This window comes from Choloepus didactylus, chromosome 18, assembly GCF_015220235.1.
Source record: "Choloepus didactylus isolate mChoDid1 chromosome 18, mChoDid1.pri, whole genome shotgun sequence".
Taxonomy (NCBI): domain Eukaryota; kingdom Metazoa; phylum Chordata; class Mammalia; order Pilosa; family Megalonychidae; genus Choloepus; species Choloepus didactylus.
Window position 1 is genome coordinate 70,728,876 of NC_051324.1, and position 20,054 is coordinate 70,748,929.

Here is a 20,054-nt window from a genome sequence, read left to right on the forward strand (position 1 = left end):
GTAGCCACTCCCTTTTAAAAGGCATCTATTGTTCCCCTTGGCAAGGGTTCCAGGGTCCCTCAGGCCAGCGCCTCTGCCCTCCCCACCTGTCCCTGGGCACTGGGCAGGAGTTACAACGGAAGCAGCAGGGAGGGGCAGACGCCATACACACCCAGACACCGAGTCCAGAAGGGCGGCCCCTGTCCAGAGCTGAGATGAGGGCTCCCCAGCGTGTGGAAGGAGCTGAACTGGTGGACCTGGTCAAGAATAGGCCTTCAGTCACCAGAGCTGCTGGATGGCAGGCCTGGCCAGAAATCAGCCTTTGGGGAGTCCATAAGTGGAAATACAAGAGGAAGGCTCAACACCAGGGGGCCCAGAGAGCAAGGAAGGCAAGGAGCCCAGGTGATGGCAGAGGCAGGTTTAATGGTGTCACCTTGTCTTTTTTGTACATTGTAATGAGCCAGACCCCCCAAAAAAATGCAAGTAAAAAAAAGTTTAATCACAGCACTTTATACAGATATTGTTAAGCGATAGGCTTTCACATCTCCACATGAACATCGCACTTGGCAGCACAGCCCGTCACTCGGGGGATTTCTCTGGATTTCTCTGACAAGATCCCGATCTGGGCTCCAGGGCCGTGTGGTCTGTGCATGGCCCGGCCTGTTGTCCTTCCACACTGCCGCCAGCCAGGCGGGGTGGCACTGCGCAGGTGAGGAGCCAGCTTAAGGCTAACAAGACGCATCATGCTTTGGCTTTTTTTTTTTGTCTTTTTTTTCTTGTGTTAAGATTTTTGCTTTTGAGATTTTGTTGTTTTCAACCTTAAATATTACATACATACACCAAAAGTTACATAGCTGTGATGTGCTCAACAGCAACCTCTTCACCTGGAGCTTCACATTATCAAAAGCTTAGAAAACTTGTAAACCTCTTCTGGAGGGAGGACAGGCCCCGCCGGCCGCCCTGCTCTCCCCAACTGAGCCTGCAGAGTTTGTAAGCGAAGGGCTGACAGAACGCTTTGTTCTCACCTTAGAAGGGGCTGGCTGCCAAGGCAGGGGCCACCCCCCAGGGTTATCACTTGATAGCGGAGGGGCTGGTCTACCGGGAGGGGCCTGGCACTGGCCCTGGTGCTGCCATCCCCACCTCCTGGGCCCTGAGATGAGGCTGGGCAGGAAGCAGCCATCCGCTTCCCTCCAAGCAGGTGAGGCCCTAAAGCCAGAGCCATGACTCCCACCAACCCAGGCCAGGAAGAGCAAGGCACCTGCAGCTGTTTCTTTCCCAGCAGCTCCCTGGCCCTCATCTCCACGTCAGTGTGTGAGGGCTGAGGTGGTCCCGGCCTTCTCCGAGAACAAGGTCAACGGGCCCCAGGGCCAGCATGGAACCAGGACTCAGGGAGAGCAGCTCCACCTCCTGAGGGACCATGCCGATGCCAGGGACTCAGGGAGTCTGGTGGTGGCAGCGGGCGGGCTAGGGATCCAGGGAAGCAGAGTTGAGCCGAAGAGGTTGAAAGGGACCAGAGCCGGAGCTTCCCACACTTCATGCAAGGCACGGCCCCCTGCTGCTGCTGTCTGCAGAGCACTTGGGCCCAAACAAAGCCCAGTGCCCGGCGGAAGAAGGCTCTGTCTGAGCTGAGATGGAGACGGCAAAGGAGGATGTGCCGGGACATCCTGCCTGGGGTGGCAAGTGGAAATTCAGCAACACCGTTCAGATTTTCTTTGCCATGGGGACCTGACTGTCAAGATTGCTTCAGATAGAAATGGCAGCATCTCAAGAAACTTCCTGCACTTCAGCATCAAACTCACCTTGGGGGCTACGGGGACAGTGGGGCTTGCTTCGGGCTGGGGGTGGGTGGGGGAGTGGGGGAGTGGGGAAGGGAGACTCCAGGGGAGGGGAGAGCAGGCAGCAGCTGCGCTGGCCTCTCCCGCTGTGTCACTCTTTCTTCAGGGCCGGCGGCTACTTGTCCTCTGCGCTCTCTGGCATGCCTGCCTCTACCAGAGCTGCCCGGAATTGCGTCAGGACACCCTGGATGCTCTTGATGAAACCCTTAGAAAGCGGGAAGAGGGGGAAGCCGATGTCAGGGTAGCCGCTCTTCTCAGGCAAGAAGCTCCGGTAGCTCTTCCGCCGCTTCTTTGGTTTGACGCTGGGTGGCACCGATGTGTCCGGTGCTGCCTCTGAGGCCTGGTCCATGCGGTCCCTGACGGCTGAGGCTGGGCCCTGGGCGCCGCCTTCCGAGTCTGAGCCCTGAGAGGCCTCGCCGGGGGCCAGCCCTCCGTCCTCGGGCTCTTCTCGGCTGGAGTCTGAGAGCTCGGCCCCCGCCGGTGGTTCCGGTGAGCTGCCGTCCTTGGGGACCCCGTTGGGCAGCGCCTGGGCCTTCTCCAGCAGGGCGTGGGTTTCCAGCCAGGACTCGATGCGGCTCACCAGCCGCCAGCCGCCAGCGCTGAAGTGCTGCCGGATCTCCTGCTCGAAGACCTCGGGGGGCCGCCGCACCAGCTGGGTCATGGACTGTACCACGCGGATCAGCGCCATCTCGTTGTAGCAGCGGCTGTTCTCGTAGCCCTCCTGCAGACCCCGGTCGCTGTCGAAGCCGGCTTCGTTGTAGTATGGCTCGTTCACCAGGATGAGACCTGCTGGCGGGGAGTGGGCCGCTCAGGGGGTGGGAGGAGCCACTGGGCAGGCCTGCCCTTGACACCCAAGGGATGGCCAGAACCGCTGTGCTCCCTGGGAGACCCTCCCACCCCCCGCCATCACTGCCCCTCCGGCCTGGCCCAGGTGTACCTTGGATGGAGATGAGCACCTGGAGAAGGCTGGATTTGCTCGTCCACCTCTCTGTTCCCTGAAAATGCAGCAGCACAGTCAGCTCTGTTCTGGCCCCGCCCTTGCCTGGCTCCCCCCACCCGACAAGGCAGCTGGTGCCGAGCTCACCTTTCCAATCCAGGTGCCCAGAAGGCTGACACACACTTTCCCATTGTCATACAGATTGGGGTTCAGACGGCCACTGCACTGGGAGAGGTAGCAAAAGTGGGGGGGCACAGCTGGGTAGATGTTGGGGAGCTGGATGTCAAACAGGTAGAGGCCGTCCTCATAGGGGGTCCGAGTGGGGCCCTTGATTAGGGCAGAGAAGAGGTCCTGGGGATGGAGGAAGGGGGCTGAGGCTTGGCTCCCTTCCAGGGCAGCGAGCCAACCCGGTGGAGCAGCAGCCGCAGGGGAGTTAGGTGCGAGCCCCCGCGCAGACCCCCTTGCACCTCCTGATCGTGGCATAAGAGCAATTTTCCAAACTGGTTTTCATTACATCAGGCTTTTTCCTGATAAATCACTACTTTAAAAAGTTTTATTCCTTAAAACACCTGCCTCCACCTCAACCTCAACAAGGCAACAACTACAACAAAGCAGAAGATGAAAGAAAGTTCCAGGGCGGCGAGGCTGTGCTGCTCTGGGAGGGTCAGGTGTGTGGGTGGTCTCACCACCAGAGGGAAGACGTCGAGGATGTGAACTCGAGGGGAAACCCTGGGAGACGCCAAGGAGACTCCCCACAAACACCCAGAATCAGAGCAGGGACCATCCCCAGCCAGGGCAACGTGCGTGTGGGTGAGCGAGGAGCTGGGAAGATGGCGAGGGCAGAGGGCAGAGGGCAGAGGGCAGGGCACCAGCCGGATCCACGGGGTCCTCTCAGGCTCGTCCACCGGCACCAGCTTCCCTTGCCCTCTGAGGGAGACCGGGATGAAACCGGACAAAACCAAAAACACCCTTCCCTTTCTCCCTCAGCAGAGCTGAGACAGGTTCCTTTGGAATTTTCCGAAGGAAGTTTACTAACACCCAGGATAAACCGGAGGGGACATTCAGGCTCCCAAGCAGCATGGAACTCTCTGGGTCCCGAGCCCGGCCTGGCTCTTCCCGGCTGTGGCTGGGCCCGCGCTGCTGCTCAGAGCCAGCGTCGGGTGCGGTGCCTGGGCCGCCCCACCCGGGGGACGGATGAAACGCCCATGCCCCCTCTGGCAAACCCTCCTCAGTGATGCGGGGCCTGGCCCATGGACCAGGGAAACCAAGGTGACGTGGCCACAGGATGGCACGCTACTCTCTGCGGCTGAGACGGAACAAACGTGATCAACAGGAACCAACATGGGTGAAGAAAGCAAACCGCCGAACAGTGTACGACACACTATTCATGTGAAACAAGTGACACAAAATGCTACGTGCTCATGGAGACGGGTGAGAACGCAAAGTTTAAAGACAGGCCTGGGAGGAGAGCCACGGGCCCCACGGTCGTGACACCCTGGCGCCCAGGACTGGGGTACTGAGGAGGGGCACTAAGGGCAACTTTAGCTTTTCCTCTAATGTTCTAAGTTTTCAAAAAGAAGAGTGGACTCAAGTAAACAATTATATAATTTAAAACCAATTTTCAAAGGGTAGGGAAGAAAGAGCTGCCAGGCCTGGGCACCCCAGCAGGACGCCCGCCAGCCCGTGGGCCATAGGCCCGTGGCCTCAGTCGGCCCGCACCTGCTGGGTTCCGTCGCAGCATCCGGAAAGGGCTGGGTGGGCGGACTGTCAGGTGCCTTCCAGTCCTGGTGGTCCCACACCCCGAGGCTGGAGGCCTCTGGGCACTGAGCACCCCCCAGCCCACCCGCACGTGCCCACACCACGTCCACGCCCGTCTACTTGCCATTCGGTCCTCGAAAGTCTTGACCATTATGCCGTCGGGCAGTGAGGTAGCCAGCAGTGCCATTTCCTTCCGCACAGTGCTGAAGAACTTCTTGGCTTCTGGAGGCTGGAACTCAATTTTCTTAAAAGAGTGGTTTGCTGGAGGGGAAAGAGAAGGGTCGGTCAGTTTGTGAAGAGAGGCCCTGGGAGCCCCTGGGGCAGCTGGGCACGGAGGCAGCAGGGCTTGGTGTGACCTGGGCAGGGGAGGAAACCGCTGCTTCCCACCCACCGCCAGGCACCGGGGGTCCCGTGGCCACCCTGGGTGGGGGGGGCCTGGCCCCCTGGCCTCCGGACACTCACAGGGCGCGGACTCGAGCACCGAGAAGACCTCGCCCTTGGCGCTGGTGAAGGTGACACCGGGCTTGCCGCCACACTGCTGGCAGAGCACCGGGGTCTCGCTGGGCCACTCGGCCTTCGCAGGCGGCGGCCCCTCGGGCTTGTCCTCCTTGCGCTCCGCGTCAGGCATCGCCTCCATCTTCTCCTCCTCTGCAATGGCCACGTTGTCCAGGGTCTTCTTGAGGTTTTCCTGCAGCTTCTTGATGTCATCCAGAAATTTCTTCTCCCGTGTTGGCTTCTCGGGCTCTGCTGTGGGGGAGGTGGGCGAGCCTGTCAGAAGCTGCTCCACTGTCATGTTCTTCAGGCTCTCCAGGATCTTGATGGCCTCCTTCAACTCCCGGAAGCTCTTCGGGGGCCCATCCTTGCCAGCCTTCTCCATCAGCCCAGCCACGGGGGCAGCCATGGCCACCGCTCCCTGGATGGCCGCCGTAGCCGCCTCTTCACTGATCACCACCCCCTTGTCCTCCTCGGGGGCGGCTGGCTGTTCAGTGGGTGGGACTGGGGGTTCCTCTATCTTGGGGTGTTCGTCCTCCACCAGCCCATTGTCCGTCTCCCAGCTGTCACTATCATCCTCCCACTCATCTGAGGAGGCCCCACTGGTGCTGCCTTCCACCGAGTCATAGTCCGACTCCTCGATCTCGGACTCGATGTTATACAAGTGCTGGGGTGCAGAAGGGAAGCACAATGGGAATTCAGACGGGGTGCTGCTCAGGGGGGAGCTGCCAGATGGGGGCCCCTGAGCCTCACAGCTGAGGACCTGCAGCCCCAGCCCCTGCTCTGGACCTTGAAGCTGCCCTTCACCTGCCACCCCCGCCAGTCCCCCAAGGCCCGAAGCCCCAGCCTGACGAGCCCACGTCCTATTCCAGCCCAGCCTCCCCTCCTGCACAGCGCATTTGGTCAGCGTCTCTCCCATCCAGGGAAAACTTGACAAATGCAGCCCCCCACCCCCAGGACCCAGGTCAGCTGACCCTGCAGCAGGGGTTGCCTCTGGGCCACACCTGGGCGTGGGGATGTGTGATGGGGGGGTGTGGGCGCGAGTGGACCTGGATCACATCCTGTTCCCATCCTGGAACAACCCTGGGACAAGGGAAGGGCCCCGTGTCGGTGCCAGGAGCAGGGAGCTGGGCGTGGGACAGCTGGGACAAGTGGCAAAGGGAGGCCCGGGGGTGGCTCTCTTGCTCAGAGCACAGCAGTATAGGCTGGACTCGGGGCTAGTTCTTTCCTCCTTCCTCTTCCTTATCTGTTAGAGCCCCAGCAATGGTGGGAAAGGCTCTCTCTCCCTTTGGAAGTAACTTGCTTTTTCTCAGCATAGCGAGACTGGCAGCACATCCAGGCAAATTCTGGAGGTTTGTGAAAATCTCTACACCCTGGAGATCTGGGGAACCCAGCAAGTGAGGCTAATGAAAGGTGGGGCTGGGGATGTGCATGCGGCCCCCAACACCCCTCACCCCAGCCTTTGGCATCAGCTGCCCAAGATCACCAATCCCAAAAGACCACGCTCACCAGTGAGAGCAGAGAGCTGGTCCTTCCCACCCCTTGGGGCCGGGACAGGAGCGCGCCCGGCTGCCCACACAGCCCCCACCGCCATGGGCGAGTGCTCTGGCTCTCGGCAGCCTCACCTGGGGCAGGATGATGGTCTTGGAATTGTCTGCCCAAACCACTTCCACCTTGCTGCTGACGTCCACACGGGCCACCTGGCCCACCGACGGCTGCGGGGCAAGCAGGGCAGAGTCAAGGGCAGCTCCCTGGGAGGCCCGAGGACAGGACGCCCGAGAGGGGCCCCAGCGGTGGGTGGCGCGGGGTGGGGCAGGGCCGCGGGAAGAGAAGAGGCAGGGTGGAGGACATCTCACGCAGGGGCGCCCCTGCTCACTGCCCTTCAAGGCTCACTGCCCACCGAGCTCACGCCAGGAGCCTACAGTCTGACTCTAACAGGCCCGCTGACTCACAGTGTGCTGCTCTCTCCGGGCTACTGGCGTTTCCTGCCTCAGCAGTTTTGCGCCCACTCCTCCTCTGCTGGCGCCTGCCCCTCCCCCGCCCCAAGCCCTCCTGCACCCTTAGAGGCACTTCTGCAGACCTAACACGCAGGGGCTCAGGAAGCAGCTGTGTGAGTGCACTCTGACCCCAGCAGAGAGGCGGGCCCTTCGGTAGGGGTTGGGGGGTCGTGGGCGTGGCTCTGAGCCAGAGAGCCAGCCCTGGGGACCGGGGACAGACAGCAGCCTGTGTGAGAGGCAACGGAGGACACCAGGTGTTGTCTGCAGAGCCCCCGGGTGGCAGCGCCTGGGACTGCAGCTGCCGCAGAGCGCGCATGCAGGCGTAGGAGAGCGGCCATACCTCGTCCTCCCGGGGCGGCGCCCCGTCCTCAGTGTTGCCGATGCGGATGACGATGTCAGTCGTGCGGAACCGGAAGTCGGGGTGGTCAGCAATGTCATAGACGCTCACGTCTTCCTCCTCTCCAATCAGCTGTGGCACAGGGTGGGTGGTCCTCAGCCCAGGGCCCGACACCCTCCCCCAGCCCACCCCAGGACACACGCAGCAGGTGCTCACCTCCACGTCATCCCCACTGGGCCGCAGCTTGAACCACTTCACCATGCAGGTGCGGCCGGTGTGGTCCCCAGACTGCACCACGCCGTAGACGGCAGGGTCTGCACAGCCGTGGACTGGGGGTTGCAGGGAGACTCGGCTAGCACCCCCTGCCCCAGCCCCCACAAGCCACAGCAGGGCCGAGAACCCAGTCTTTCCAGGAGCCCAGTAAAGGCCTTCCCCCAGGCCCTGAAAGAGTGAGACACCTTCAAAAGGAGCGTCTCCTCCCTGACCTTAGTCTAGCTTTGACCCTGACCATCCACTTTGTCAAAACCACCCTCTCCTCTTCTGAGCCGCCCCCTGACCCCGGGGCTGGCACTACCTCGCTTGTCGACCACGAAGTCTCCAGGGCAGAACTCATTGTTGTCCAGGTGGTGCACGGGGAAGAGGTCATTGGAGCGGATATTGCGCTCCACAGAGCCGTCCTGCCACGCCACATCCGCTGAGGTCATCGTGGTCACCACCTCCACGGCCACCCTGCAGGGGCCAGGGGTCAGGCTGGGCCAGAGGCCTCAGGGAGGAAAGGGCAGTCCTCCCCTCTGCCCACCCCACCCCACCTCCCCTGGAACTCTTCAACCCCCAGACAACCCCGGTCGGAGGACACAGGGGCGGCTGGATGAGCGTCCCACAGGCACGGAAAGCTCACCACGGTTTTCAGGCACCCGCGTTCTCAGAGGAGAGGGGACCGGTTTGGGAGACCCAGGCGAATGTGGTGTCCGCCCCACCATCCCACCCTCCAGGGCACTCCCGCGCCGGGGCTGGCCCCGGGCACCTCCATGCTGCTTCGAGGGGCACCCCTGAGCTGCTGCAGGTGTGGCAGCCGGTGTGGGTGTGCCACGGGGGGGGCTCTGCTTGGCTGGGAGGGGCACGGCTGCACCCACCTGTCGCCAGGCTTCAGGTCACGCGTGACCTTGCTCTTCTTCCGTTTGTGCTTCCGCTTCAAGTTCCTGATGGACAAGGGGATGCTCTTCTTGCGGCCGGCGCCGCTGCCGCTCTGCGAGGAGGTGGTGGAGCTGGCGGAGGAAGTCACCGAGCTGGAGTCGTCCGTGTCATCGGCAGCCTCGTCGTCCGCATCCTGCTCTGCGGAGTGCAGCCTGTCATCCGCGCCTTCCTTCAGCAGGAAGGGGGGCAGCTGCTCGCTGGCCTCGCGGGGCTCCTCTGGGCCCTCGTCCTGCAGCTCCATGGGGCTGGCAGAGCCTCCGGGTGTCTCCCCGGGACTGGCCGACCCCGGCTCGCTCTTGGCTTTGGCTTCCCCTTTCTTGTCTGGATCCTCCATGGAATGGTCCCTGGAGCACTGGGTGTCCGGGGAGCAAGACATGATCCTCACAACCTGCTTCTTCAGGAGGCGCTTCACCTGCGAGGGTGGACAGGGAGGGAGTGCTGTGGGGGCGGCAGGGCAGGCGGGCCCCAAGGCACCCCAGTCTGGGTGGGCGACAGCTATTCGCACCTACGTGGCCAGCAAGGGTCATCAGAGCTGCCCACCGGGAAGCACAGACCGTCCTTCCTGGCTGCGGAAATGGCTGAGGGCCAGTTCCTCAAACGCCCACCGATGCCCGACCCCAAGGACATACCTTCTTGGCCATAGAGCCCTCCCCCTGGGCGCAGTTTTTTTCTGGACATTCACAGGCAATCTTGGCCGGCTCTACCTTGGCTGGGAAGACATACAGACAGCGCTCCCCGAGCTGCCGCTGAGCATGGTCAAAGCATCCGAGACGCTTCACCCTGGGAGGGGAGAAGCAGGGCTGGGCCAGGCTGGACTTCTGGGAGGCAAGCGCGGGGGCCCAGAGACCTGCAGGGCCTGCCCTGGGGGCTGGGGGTGCAGCTAGAGAACTCACCTGCCTAGATTTTCCTGGGTGATGACAGAAGGCGGGGGGCTGACGCTGTCCGTGCCCCCTGGACAGAAACTCTTGGTTATCCACGTGACTTTCAGCTCCACAACCTGCACCTGGGGAGGGGGTGTGACAGAGTCGCAGTCAGGGCAGGGTCTAATGTACTCCCTTAACCAGCTGGGTGGGCGATTTGCTGCCCAGAGCCCACCTGACAGCAGAGTGGGCCTTTGTGGTGTGGCACTGAGTTTGACATACCGGGAACAGCTGTGTAACTACAGCCTCCCTCCCTGAGCTTTAGCCAAGCCCCCTACACAGGAGGACACACTCCTCATTGTCCCCGGGCTCACCGTCACCTCCTCGGCACCAGTTGGGGCCCAGTGGGCTGCCACCCTCCAACCTGGCTCAGTCTGTGCAGGTCAGGCTGGGGGACATCTGCCCATCAGTTGCCCCACGACCAGGGTCTGGGTCCCCTGATCCTCTCAGGTCAACACGGCCCAGAGGCTGAGGGCTGTGTCCTGTCCCCGGGGCCCTACCTCTTCCACCACCACGCGGAACTTGCTCTTGGTGCTGAGCACGGGCTTGACCCCCGACAGCCACTGCACGCTGGAGAAGATCTTGGCGGGGCCGATGAGCACCTGGCCTGGGTAGAAGCCGTAGGAATCATCGAAGAAGAGGCCCTGTACGATTGGGGAAGGAGCAGCCTCGAGAGGGGTGCCTCCTCTGGAGAGGTTCTCTCCAGCCCGCTGCCACCCCACCCCTGCACCCTCCTTCTGCCTGCCCTCTGCCCACCCCACCCCTGGACACCACACCCCTCCTGCCTGCCTGCTGCCCACCCCACCCCTGCACAACACAACCCTCCACTCCCTAAAACAAGTCCTAAGGCTCCAGAACAGCACTTTTCAAATCTGCACGTGCAGACAAATCACCCAGGGGTCTTGTTACGATGCAGATTCTGATTCATTCTACGTCTCTAACCAGCTCTCACAGATGGCAGTGCTGCTGGTAGAGAGTAAAGCTCTGGGGTGGGCAGCAGTCCCCAAATGTGTTTGATCATGCATCATGCACCTCCGAAGTATATTCATTTATTTGCAAATTATGAATAGTAATACTGTGTGAATATACTGCCCTATATTAAGACACTGTATACTCTCTAAGACACAAGGGTTCAGATTTGTAAAGGAGGAAATAAAAAGGAAACTATATGCAAATTAAAGTTCTACGTCTCTTTGACATTTAGAAACCCTGCCGCCACCCGCCCCCTTTCTAGGAAAGCACTTGGCCTTGAGAGCTGTGAGCTCCTTGCTGGCAGGGCTCCTTCCCCTGCAATCCGGGGTGCTGAGGAACCAGAGAGGGACCCCTGAACCCTGGGAGGGATTCCTGGGTAGAGCAAGCGTACCGAGTCACTGACATGGGGGCAGACATCGTAGAGCTTGGCGCCGTCTTCCGTGTTCATGGAGCACCTGAAATGGTGAACAGAGGCTCAGTCTCCACCAGGGGACCCAAAGACTGGAGCCAAGCGAGAGGGGTGACAGCAGGGACAGGGAGTTTTGCTGATCAATGTCTATCAGTAGTTAGCCAGAGGGGCCAATGTGTCACATGCCTCAGAAGTCTCCGTGCGTCTTCCACCAGCAGCACAGCCTCTAGGCAGGGGAGGCAGCGCCCCTCTTAAAACGAACCAGACCTAACCCCGGATGTGAGGGCCCATCGCCACTGAAGCATCAAAATAAAGCACTAGTCCCTAGCAGATATCCCCATCATGCTTCTCACCCCAGGCCAAGACGGAGAGGAGCCCAGGAACTGAGCCAGAAATTTAGATGAGCACATTCGGGGGCCCCAAGTGGCCGCCGTGCCTGACCAGTCCTGGGAGAGAGACCCCTCCCCTCTCCCGGAGGGCAGCCTCCCCGAGCCGGGGCCCCCAGGCGAGCGCTCTACCTGGCACCGTTGGACAGCTTCAGGACGATCTGGTTCTTCAGGTCGTAGACCTTCCCGAGCCAGCAGTCGTAGGCAATGTAGTCCCCGTACATGAAGGGCTGCGGGCCGGGGAGCGGGCAGTGAGGGGCCGACAGGGCCGGTGCCCAGGGCGGGCACGCCTCTGGCCCCCCAGGGGGGAAGGCTCCATAGAGCTTGTGGCTGGGATGGGTCAGCTACTGTGGCCCTAAATAACAGCAGCAGCAGGTTTCCCCCAAGGAGCTCTAAGCCTTCCCAGTGGGCAGGAGGCCGGGGCAGCTGCTGCCTGGCAGGGACGGGAGGGCCCTGCAGGTGGGCGGTGGAAAGGGCAGCCACGCCGTCGGGAGGCTGGTTACACAGACAGACAAAAGTGATCTGAGCAAATAGGTGACTATATTGAGAATAACAAGAGCCAAGTGAGAAAGTTCTCAGGAAGATGGTAAGGGGGAGGAGAGAAAAAGCCGGAGGTGCTGAACTGGAGCGGAGGTAGCAGGATGAAGTCAGGCATTTTAGTGCATGTGCATCTGACACAAGCAGACACGTGTCTACGTGTATATATGGACGTCTACGTCCTGGTGTTGTCCTCAAGGGGCCTAGCAGCAGTGAGTATTTAGACTCCAGATCTTAGGCTCCTAAATCCCACTCTCCTCTGAAAGGAACCAGGGCTCCTTGGAGAAAGGGCCAATTCCAGGGCTGGGGAAGAGAAAATACAAGATGAGCCAGGAACATCCATTGTGCCGGAAAGTAAGAAAGTGCTCGATGATGGGGACATGGCAAAGAGACACGGAGGCCGGCTTGAAGGAGCTAAGGGATAACATGGGCAACAAAACAAGTAATGGTAGTGAGAGATTTCAAACAACTGAATAAAATGGGAATGCATGAGTCCACACTGATACAAAAATAGGAATAAATACATAAATGGGGAAAAAAGCAAAGCTCTTCCTCACACTAGAATGTCAACTAATAAAAATGAGGATGGAATGATCAGGAATTGTCCTCCCAGCAGCCATCACACGGGGCTGGTTCAGCTGGGAATGGTCCATGAGGCTTCGACTGCTGGATGGGGTTTGCCAAGGGGCAAGATATTAATGATCTTGGAATATCTCCCCATATAATCAACAGCAAAGGGAGAAACGGCAACAATATGGCGTAAAAACCTGGCAGACACCCACGTGTCCAAGGGGTCAAAGTGAGCAGCCCAGAGATGGGGCCTGGGGCCGGTCACCACTGGGCAGGGAGGGCTCATTCTCCTGACATAACAGTGTCCAGGACACGGAAGACAGGGAGAGACTGAGGGGATTGGAGACTGACAGCAAAGGCAGGGAGTGTTCCTCAAGGGACCCTGATCAGCAAGGACAAAAGGATGTTGCTGGGACAGTTGAACGGGGCCTGTGGACTGGACAGTCATGGATCAGCACTGACGTGCTGACGTGGAGGGCTGCCTGCTGGCATGGGAGTGTGTCCTTGTTCCGAGGAGTGGGCAGGGTCAAGGGGCACCGTGTGTGAAGCCTGGTCTCAAATGCTTCAGGAGAAAGACCAGAGAGAGGGGGAGGCAGAAAGGAGGAGGGAGGAGAAGAGAGGAGGAGGAGGAGGAGAGCAGATAGAGTTGGGGAACCTGGAAACCTGGATGAGGGGGACATGGGGATTCTCTGAACTATATTTACAACTTTTCTGTAAATTTGAAATCATTTGAAATTGTCAGAAGAGGATGGAAGACGTGGAGAAAGGTGCGTCCACACTCTAGGCCAGGACCGCAGGAGGAAGGAGGGCTGCCGAGCCCGTGTCTACAATGGCCCCTGTGCCAGGTGAGTGTGGGCAGGGAAGGGGCAGCGGGGAGAGTGCCAGGGGGCCAAGGGAGGAAAATCAGGAAGGGCAGGCGGGCGGGTGTGGCTCACCCAGATGTGCTGGAGGTCCTTGCTGTTGACAGGGTAGATGATGCAGTTGGTGCCGATGAGCTTGACGGCACAGTCGATGTTGACGTCTATCACGGTCCCACACTGACTGTCCTGGGGGCAGAGGAAGACGGCGTCCAGGCACCTCCCAGGGGTAAACTCAGACCCAGGCCTGGGGTGGGTGTGGACATGAGCGGGAGACCCAGCTGCAGAGGGTCCTGCGTTGCCCCTCCCTCCCGAGCCAGCCAGCTCTCCCAGAGACAGAGGACAGGTGGCTGCCCTGGGCACGAGGCTGGGGTGAGGGGACACAACTCACGGTGGAGCGCATGTGTCGGACCACGTCCCGGGGCACCACCGAGCGGTCCTCCAGCTTCAGCTGTAAGAGAAACACAGCTGTGAGAGGATGGCCCCAGGCCACTGAAGGGCACCGTCATCTTTCAGCTTCTTACCCGAGGGTCACAGACAAACAGCAGAGCGTACGAATCCTGAACCCTAAGTGTTCAGCTTGGTTTATTCTCATGCACGGCCCACACCCCTCTGGCCGGAAGAGCTTTATCAGCTCCCCAGGGAGCCTGCTAGTGCCCCCAGCCCTGTCCCTACCACCCACCCCCCGCCAAAAGCAAACCCTGTGCTTACTCGAGGTAGTTTTGATCACGTTGAAAAGTGTGGATAAAAGACTGTACACTGAAGGTCTCATTTTAGCTAAAGATTTAACAGCCTGTTCTAAAGAGAGCAAAGCGCCCTGCGGCGAGTTCCATCCTTTTGCACCCTCTGCAAGTGCAGAACCACCAGATGACCTGGCTGAAGAGAGCCGAGGAGAGGAGGGGGTGGGGGCGGAGCAGGACGGGCTGTGACGGGTCACCCTAACGCCCTGGTGTCTGATCTGGGTCATCCTTCCCCGCCAGCTGCAGTCGGCTACTTATCTGCGGCACCACAGGGCCCAGGGGCTGCAGAGCAACACTCAGGCTGGCTCAGCTGGCTTCCGGAACCACGTGCACGCTGAGCCCGACCCGTCCCTCCACACACACCCTGCAGCGGTGGCAGCTTCCAAGAGGACAGCCCGGGCCTCCTCCCTCTGCGGGCACTGCCGATGCCCTCCGTCACGGACGGAGCGCCTTCCCTGCTGCTGCTTCCCTGCCCGCCTGCCCCTCTGTGGCTCCTCACTCTGGCTGTGGTCCCGGGGGGGTCTGACTGCCCAAGGCCCCTGGGTGCCAAGATCCAAACGCTGGGGAGGAAGAGCTGTTCCCTCAAACGACACCCAACTCAACACAACAGCAATCTCTCCCCTCTCAACCCCCAAAACGGAAAGGTGGCAGCCACCAAGGAACCCAAACACTGAAAAAGAAAGATGCTGCTCACGGCCCCTGATGTTTTGGCCATGAAGCTGAAAGCTCTCTAAGTGACACTTAACAAGAAGTTAAAGTGGGAAGCAGTGGACTCCACCGTCATGCAGGTGGTGGCAAATTTCCTATGGGGAACACAGCCCACGCTGCAACTAAGAACGACCTTCACTGTCAAATGTGCGGGTTCTAGAGCCAGACATGTGGACAGAGCAGCCATGGCACCCCAGGCAAGCCACTGCTGTCCCCAGGCCCCAGTTCCAGGCCCTACTACCCCCAGGCTGTGGCAGAAGTCCCTCTTCTTATCTATCCTATGGCTGAGGGTGCCCAGTTTTCTGGTCTGGGTCATGCTATTTTCTGGGCTGCCCCCCCCCCCCCCCACAAAGCCCTGCTCCCTGCTCCCATTTTAGACTTTAAAAAGCCACAACTGCAGGGCTTTCCAAGTTGCAGAGCTGGGAGAAACCAGAAGCTGCAGTGCTAAGAGATCCAACAAGAGGGGTGGGACATGTTGGGGGGAAAGGAAGGCCATCCTTGGCAGTGGACTGAGGCAGACTGTGCCCCTTTGGTGGCATTCAGGACAGTCCCAGGGAAGGGAGAGCAGTGGGGTGCAGGCCCTAACCTGGAGCACTCTTGGACAGGACGCCCCACCTGCCACATGATCCTGAGAGCACAGGGGGAGCTGAGCTTCCAGCTCTGGGGCAGAGGCTAGCACCAGGCCAGGCAGAGGCTGGCAGGGGCAGGAGCCCCCTCGGTGCTCCCGGGAAAGGGAGCCTCTAGCAAACACTGCCCTGTCATGTGGCCCCTGCCCTGCACTGGGGCCAGGGGAGGAGGGTCTGGGCATTGAATGCACCGCAGAGCGTGGCCTTTTCGGGTGGGGCCTCCAATCTTCTCATGACAGGGAATTTCTCTGCGTTTCTCCAGAACCTTGGAGAGCTGGGAGCAGAGTGGGAGCGACAGGGAGAAGCAAGGTGGGGATGGTTCCTTCACTGGCTTTGTTTCCTTCCTGTGGGAATTCCAGAAAAAGGAGAAAAGGGTGCCCTGTCTGGAAGGGCTCAGGATGACTTGCAAGGCTCTCCACAATTTCGCGGCTTTCCCTCAGAACGCCTTAGGTTTCACACGTGCTGGGCACCGCCTCTCCCTGCCACCTCCTGTGCCAGCCGCATTGTGGAGCTCTGTGGTCCGCCGCCCGAGCCGGAAGGAACCCTGTGCTCCTGGGACCCTACGGCCTGCCATCCTCTGCCTCGCAGTGAAGTCAGAGCCAGGGCTTAGTATGTGCTGGGTGGTTTCTAAGCATCTTACGTGCTTTAACTTTGAAAATCCTTCACCATTCTACGAGGTAGGTATTGTCATCCTCACCCACATATGATAGACAGGAAACAAAGAGAGAAGTAACTTGCTCCTGGTCACTCGGCTGGTAAGTGGAGGAGCTGGGACCTGAACCCCGCAGTTGGGCCCAGTCCATTTTCTTAACCACACAGAGCGCTTCTTCCTCCCCAAAACTGCAGAGCTGAGAACTGAGTCAAACATGCTTCTGACAGGCCCATACATTCTGAAGAATGGTGCTCCCTTTCCCAGTCATCACTCCTTTCTGGGGCACAAGGAAGGCAGTGGTGGCCCAATGGCAACTTTTGCCAGGCCCCTGAGGGGCTCCTGGGTCAGCGGCTGCCCTCCCCTCCCGCCTGGCACGGGCACTGGGCCTGGCCCAGGAAAACAGCTGGCTCTGGAGCCAAGCTAAGCTGGGAAACAAAACCCATGCCCCAGCTGCTGAGATGCTCCCCACCATGCACCCACCCACCCCCATCTGAGGTGGGGGGACGAAGTGCCACCATCATTACAGGTTTTAGAATTCAGAGCCATCCAGAGTTGGTGCCCTAACATTTAACTCATCTTGAGGGAAAGCTGTAGTCGTCAGCGGTTCTGAACAGAAAAAAAGGATGAAAGAGACAATATACCAAAATGTTAAGTGTTTCTGAGTGAGGAGATGTCAATGATTTTTAAGAATTTCACTCACCTGTGTTTTCTGAAATGAATGTGTATTACCTTCGACACTTGTAACAGGCCCACGGGACCTGCCTGATGGAACCCCAGTGCCCACGTCCTTTGCTGCTCCCACTGCCCCTCTGGGAGACAGGAATAAGCAACAGACCTGCCCTGCACGGGGGACGGATTCGCTGATCTCACAACCGTGACATGCACTTTCCATGCACCAGGAGGGGGGGGGGGCAGGCAGACAGACACCCACACAGGTCAGGGGTGGCTAAAGTTCTTGCAGAAAAACAAAACAATATGGGGGGGGGGCACGAGTGAGTTATTTTAAGTGGGTGGCCAGGAGGCCACTCCAAGGTGATACCTGACCAGAGGGAGCGAAATAAGGGAGTGACTTTCCCAGCAGAGAGGGAACTGGCCATGAAGCCCAAGGGCGAGGAGGTCATGCCAGGCCACCCAGGCCTTGGAGCACCATCGGGAGGACTCAGCCAGAGGGAAGCCCCTGCAGGGCTCTGAGCAGGGGCAAGTTGACCGTGATGTTCAAAGGACCGTCCTGGCTGTGGACAGAGAACGTGCTGTACAGAGAGCAGCAGGGGACAGTCCTGGGGCAATGCTGCCCCCTCAGGGACATTTGGAAATGTCTGTAGACATCTGGAGGCATTTCTGGTAGGCATAAACGATGTGTGTATGTATGCACATGTGCGGGTGTGCATGCACTTCTGGCACCTGGGGGTGGAGGCCAAGGGTGCTGCTCAACCCCCACCACTAAGAAGGATCCTGCCCAAAGTGTCAGAGGGCGGAGGGTGGGAAGTCCTGCGCTAGGCTGCCCCAAGCATGGTGGGGCCAAGACCAGGGGCCTGGCAGAGAAGGTGGCAGGAAGGACGGCCTCGGGGTACATTCTGAAGGCAGCGCCAGCAAGAGCTTCAGAGCGGGAAGCAGCACAACAGCCTGGGGAGGAGGACACCCCAGGGAGAAGGCAACGTGGCAGAGGCTGGGCTCTTGCGTCCTGCCCCCCGTGGAGCTCGAGCAGCCTAGCTGGGGCCGCCCCTCCACACCCATGTCCAGGAGCCGGGGAGCCCCCTGGAGACCCGTCCTGGCCAGGGGGACATTCTGCTCCTGGCTGCTGTGGGTGCCCGAGGCCCACAGCAGACAGCACGGCAGGAGCAGCCGGCTCGTCCCAGCACTCTCGGTCCAGAGTAACAGAACTCCTGACTGACCCGGGAGAACTGCAGGAGATATTCCAAGAGAAAAAGGTGAACGGAGGCTGGCCAGCAGACTGAAAATACAAGGAAACTACTTTCGACTTTCAAGGGGTTTTGCATGTCCTGTCACCACACACCAGGGTGACCTGCTTGGCGGAAGGCCAGGCCCTTGCCCGAGGGGGAAAGGCAGCTTTGTGGCTGGTCCCCAGCACCACGAAGGGGCTCCTGATATGACAGCGGAAGCTGCCAGAGGCTCAACAAAAGGAGTGGCCCTCATGATGCCTGGGCCCTGACGTCGCCAGGCTGGAGGCCGCCAGCCACACCACTGTCATTCCCATCCAGAACCAGGGAGGCCAAATGTGGGGAGATGTGGGTGCTCCCCTCCAGTCCCACAGGAAGGATGCTGTCCTGCTCTTTTCTGGGGTCAGTGATGCTATCAACACCAGATCTTCACCCCACAACTGGGAGCAGCTTCAAACAGAACGGCCCGGCATCATGCCAGGCACGCACCGGAGCTTAGTACACAGTCTCGCATCTCAAGGACAAGCTGATGGCCACCCACACTGCCAAGAGCGGAAAATTGGGGTTACTGGCAGTGGTGCCTGGTTTGGATTTCTGTTCAAAATGAGGCTTTGCCTTCACCAGATCAAGCAGAACCTCAGGCCTCTGGAAACCTTACAGGATTTTTTGGAAAAGAAAAACGAGCCACCCCTGCTGCTTCACTTGGTGAGGGCGGGAGGGAGAGAAAAGTGGCCGGCAGGGCCTGGCCGACACGCTGACACGCGTAGGAGTGAAGCTGCTCACCTGGGCCAGGACTCAAAGAGCAGATTCCTGAAGGGATGCGAGGTGGGCGCAGCTTTGGGAACGTCTAAGGCCTCGCCACTTCCCAAGGGGTAAAGACAATCTGAGAAACAACACCCCCCACAAGCTGATTCCTACATGTACTGAAACGGGGAGAAACAGGAGAGTGGTCAGCAAAGGGGCGGGGGGTCCTCAGGCCTCCTGGCCAGCCCCTGCGGCTCTCCGGACACTGTCCCTGGGCTTGGCCCTGCCGTGGGCAGTCTCCAAGGGGGTGGGAGTGGCCGGGGCCGTGGGGGGCACAGACGGACGCGTCTCCAGCTGAGGAATCCAACCCAGCTGTCGGAGCGGGAACAGAGGAAACCATTCAATAGGAACCTTGCTGAAACCCATGACTAAGGTCAATCAAATAGTTTTTGAGCGCTTCCTATTGATTCAAGGCTAGGCAAGAACACAAATTGAAAGTAAGACGTACTCTGTCTGAGGAATTTACAAGGATCTGGCATAGAGGTGGGCGGGGCAGGCCCAGCAGTCCTCACCCTCCCCTCCGCCTCCCCAAAGTTAATGCAGCGTGGTGGCCTGAGAAGCTACTTATGCCAGATTCCAAAATTTATCCCACAGCGTGGACTTCTGAAAACAATGGCATGCTCCCTAGAGCAGTGTTTTCCAAACTGTGGGTTGTGACTCATTGGGGTGATGGAATCAATTTAGTGGAGTCACAGCCAACGTTATTGGGAAAAATAAGAAAAACACCAGAGCGTGTCACAGGTAGCAGGGGAAAGCACAGTTTTGAGAAAACTTTTTCAGCTGCACATTTAACAGGTACATGTCCTGAGTCACAGTGTAAACGTATATTTTATTTGGTCAAGTGACGCTCCCTCCCCACCTAGGTGTCTGTGCAGTCCCTGACCTGCTCCCTGGCCCCTTCCAGCCAGTTACGTCAAGGGGGGAGACACCCCTCCTGGTCAGAAGCTATGAAACAAGTGCGCAAACAAACAAAAAGTGCAGTATCGTTATATTCGCACGGAGACACTTGTTGGGGGGTGGAGGGTGGGGAGAGTTTAACTCCTCCTGATGTTACTTAACTGCTGACAAGGCGGCTGTGACAGCACAGTTAGGAGGGCAAAAAGTGGCACCAATGGTGGCTTGAGATGCAGTTCCTCCACCAGCTCCTTCCCACTCAGTCTCCAGCTCACGCTGGACTTGGGAGGTGCCTGGTCAGTGTGCCCAGTTCGTGCCAGCCAACGGAACTTCTCTGAGCACCTGCCAACGCAGCTGCCAGCAAGCTGCTCGCTGGAGAACAAAGGTTTAGCCCAAGGGGGAGAGGACAGCCAGAAATGTCAGCCGTGTGCAAGTAAAAGACACATGCTGGAGTCCCCAACTAGAAAATTCTGTCAGTCATGGGCTACTGAAACCACTCAACAGCTTTGGAGTGTTTTCTACAGATTCAGAGCTAGACAAAAACACAAATAT

General features: G+C 59.3%; 1 protein-coding gene across 3 annotated transcripts in view; it reads right to left on the minus strand.

Annotated features, from left to right (window-relative positions):
• Positions 1-382: 382 nt before the first annotated feature.
• UBE2O (ubiquitin conjugating enzyme E2 O) overlaps positions 383-20,054 on the minus strand; it is a 53,902-nt gene continuing 34,230 nt past the window's right edge. The window contains exons 2-18 of one of the 3 annotated variants that reach the window (XM_037808445.1): positions 13,572-13,631; positions 13,259-13,369; positions 11,349-11,446; positions 10,813-10,876; positions 9,950-10,093; positions 9,423-9,532; positions 9,234-9,309; positions 8,469-8,941; positions 7,910-8,064; positions 7,552-7,664; positions 7,339-7,467; positions 6,627-6,716; positions 4,972-5,668; positions 4,634-4,770; positions 2,899-3,102; positions 2,752-2,809; positions 383-2,600 (exon numbers count right to left, since the gene is read on the minus strand). In XM_037808445.1, the coding sequence (XP_037664373.1) occupies positions 1,930-2,600; positions 2,752-2,809; positions 2,899-3,102; positions 4,634-4,770; positions 4,972-5,668; positions 6,627-6,716; positions 7,339-7,467; positions 7,552-7,664; positions 7,910-8,064; positions 8,469-8,941; positions 9,234-9,309; positions 9,423-9,532; positions 9,950-10,093; positions 10,813-10,876; positions 11,349-11,446; positions 13,259-13,369; positions 13,572-13,631 (3,390 nt within the window). In that variant the 3' untranslated portion in view covers positions 383-1,929. Of the gene's footprint in view, positions 2,601-2,751; positions 2,810-2,898; positions 3,103-4,633; positions 4,771-4,971; positions 5,669-6,626; positions 6,717-7,338; positions 7,468-7,551; positions 7,665-7,909; positions 8,065-8,468; positions 8,942-9,158; positions 9,310-9,422; positions 9,533-9,949; positions 10,094-10,812; positions 10,877-11,348; positions 11,447-13,258; positions 13,370-13,571; positions 13,632-20,054 lie in introns of all 3 variants that reach the window. The other 2 variants (XM_037808444.1, XM_037808443.1) reach the window with 2 other exon arrangements.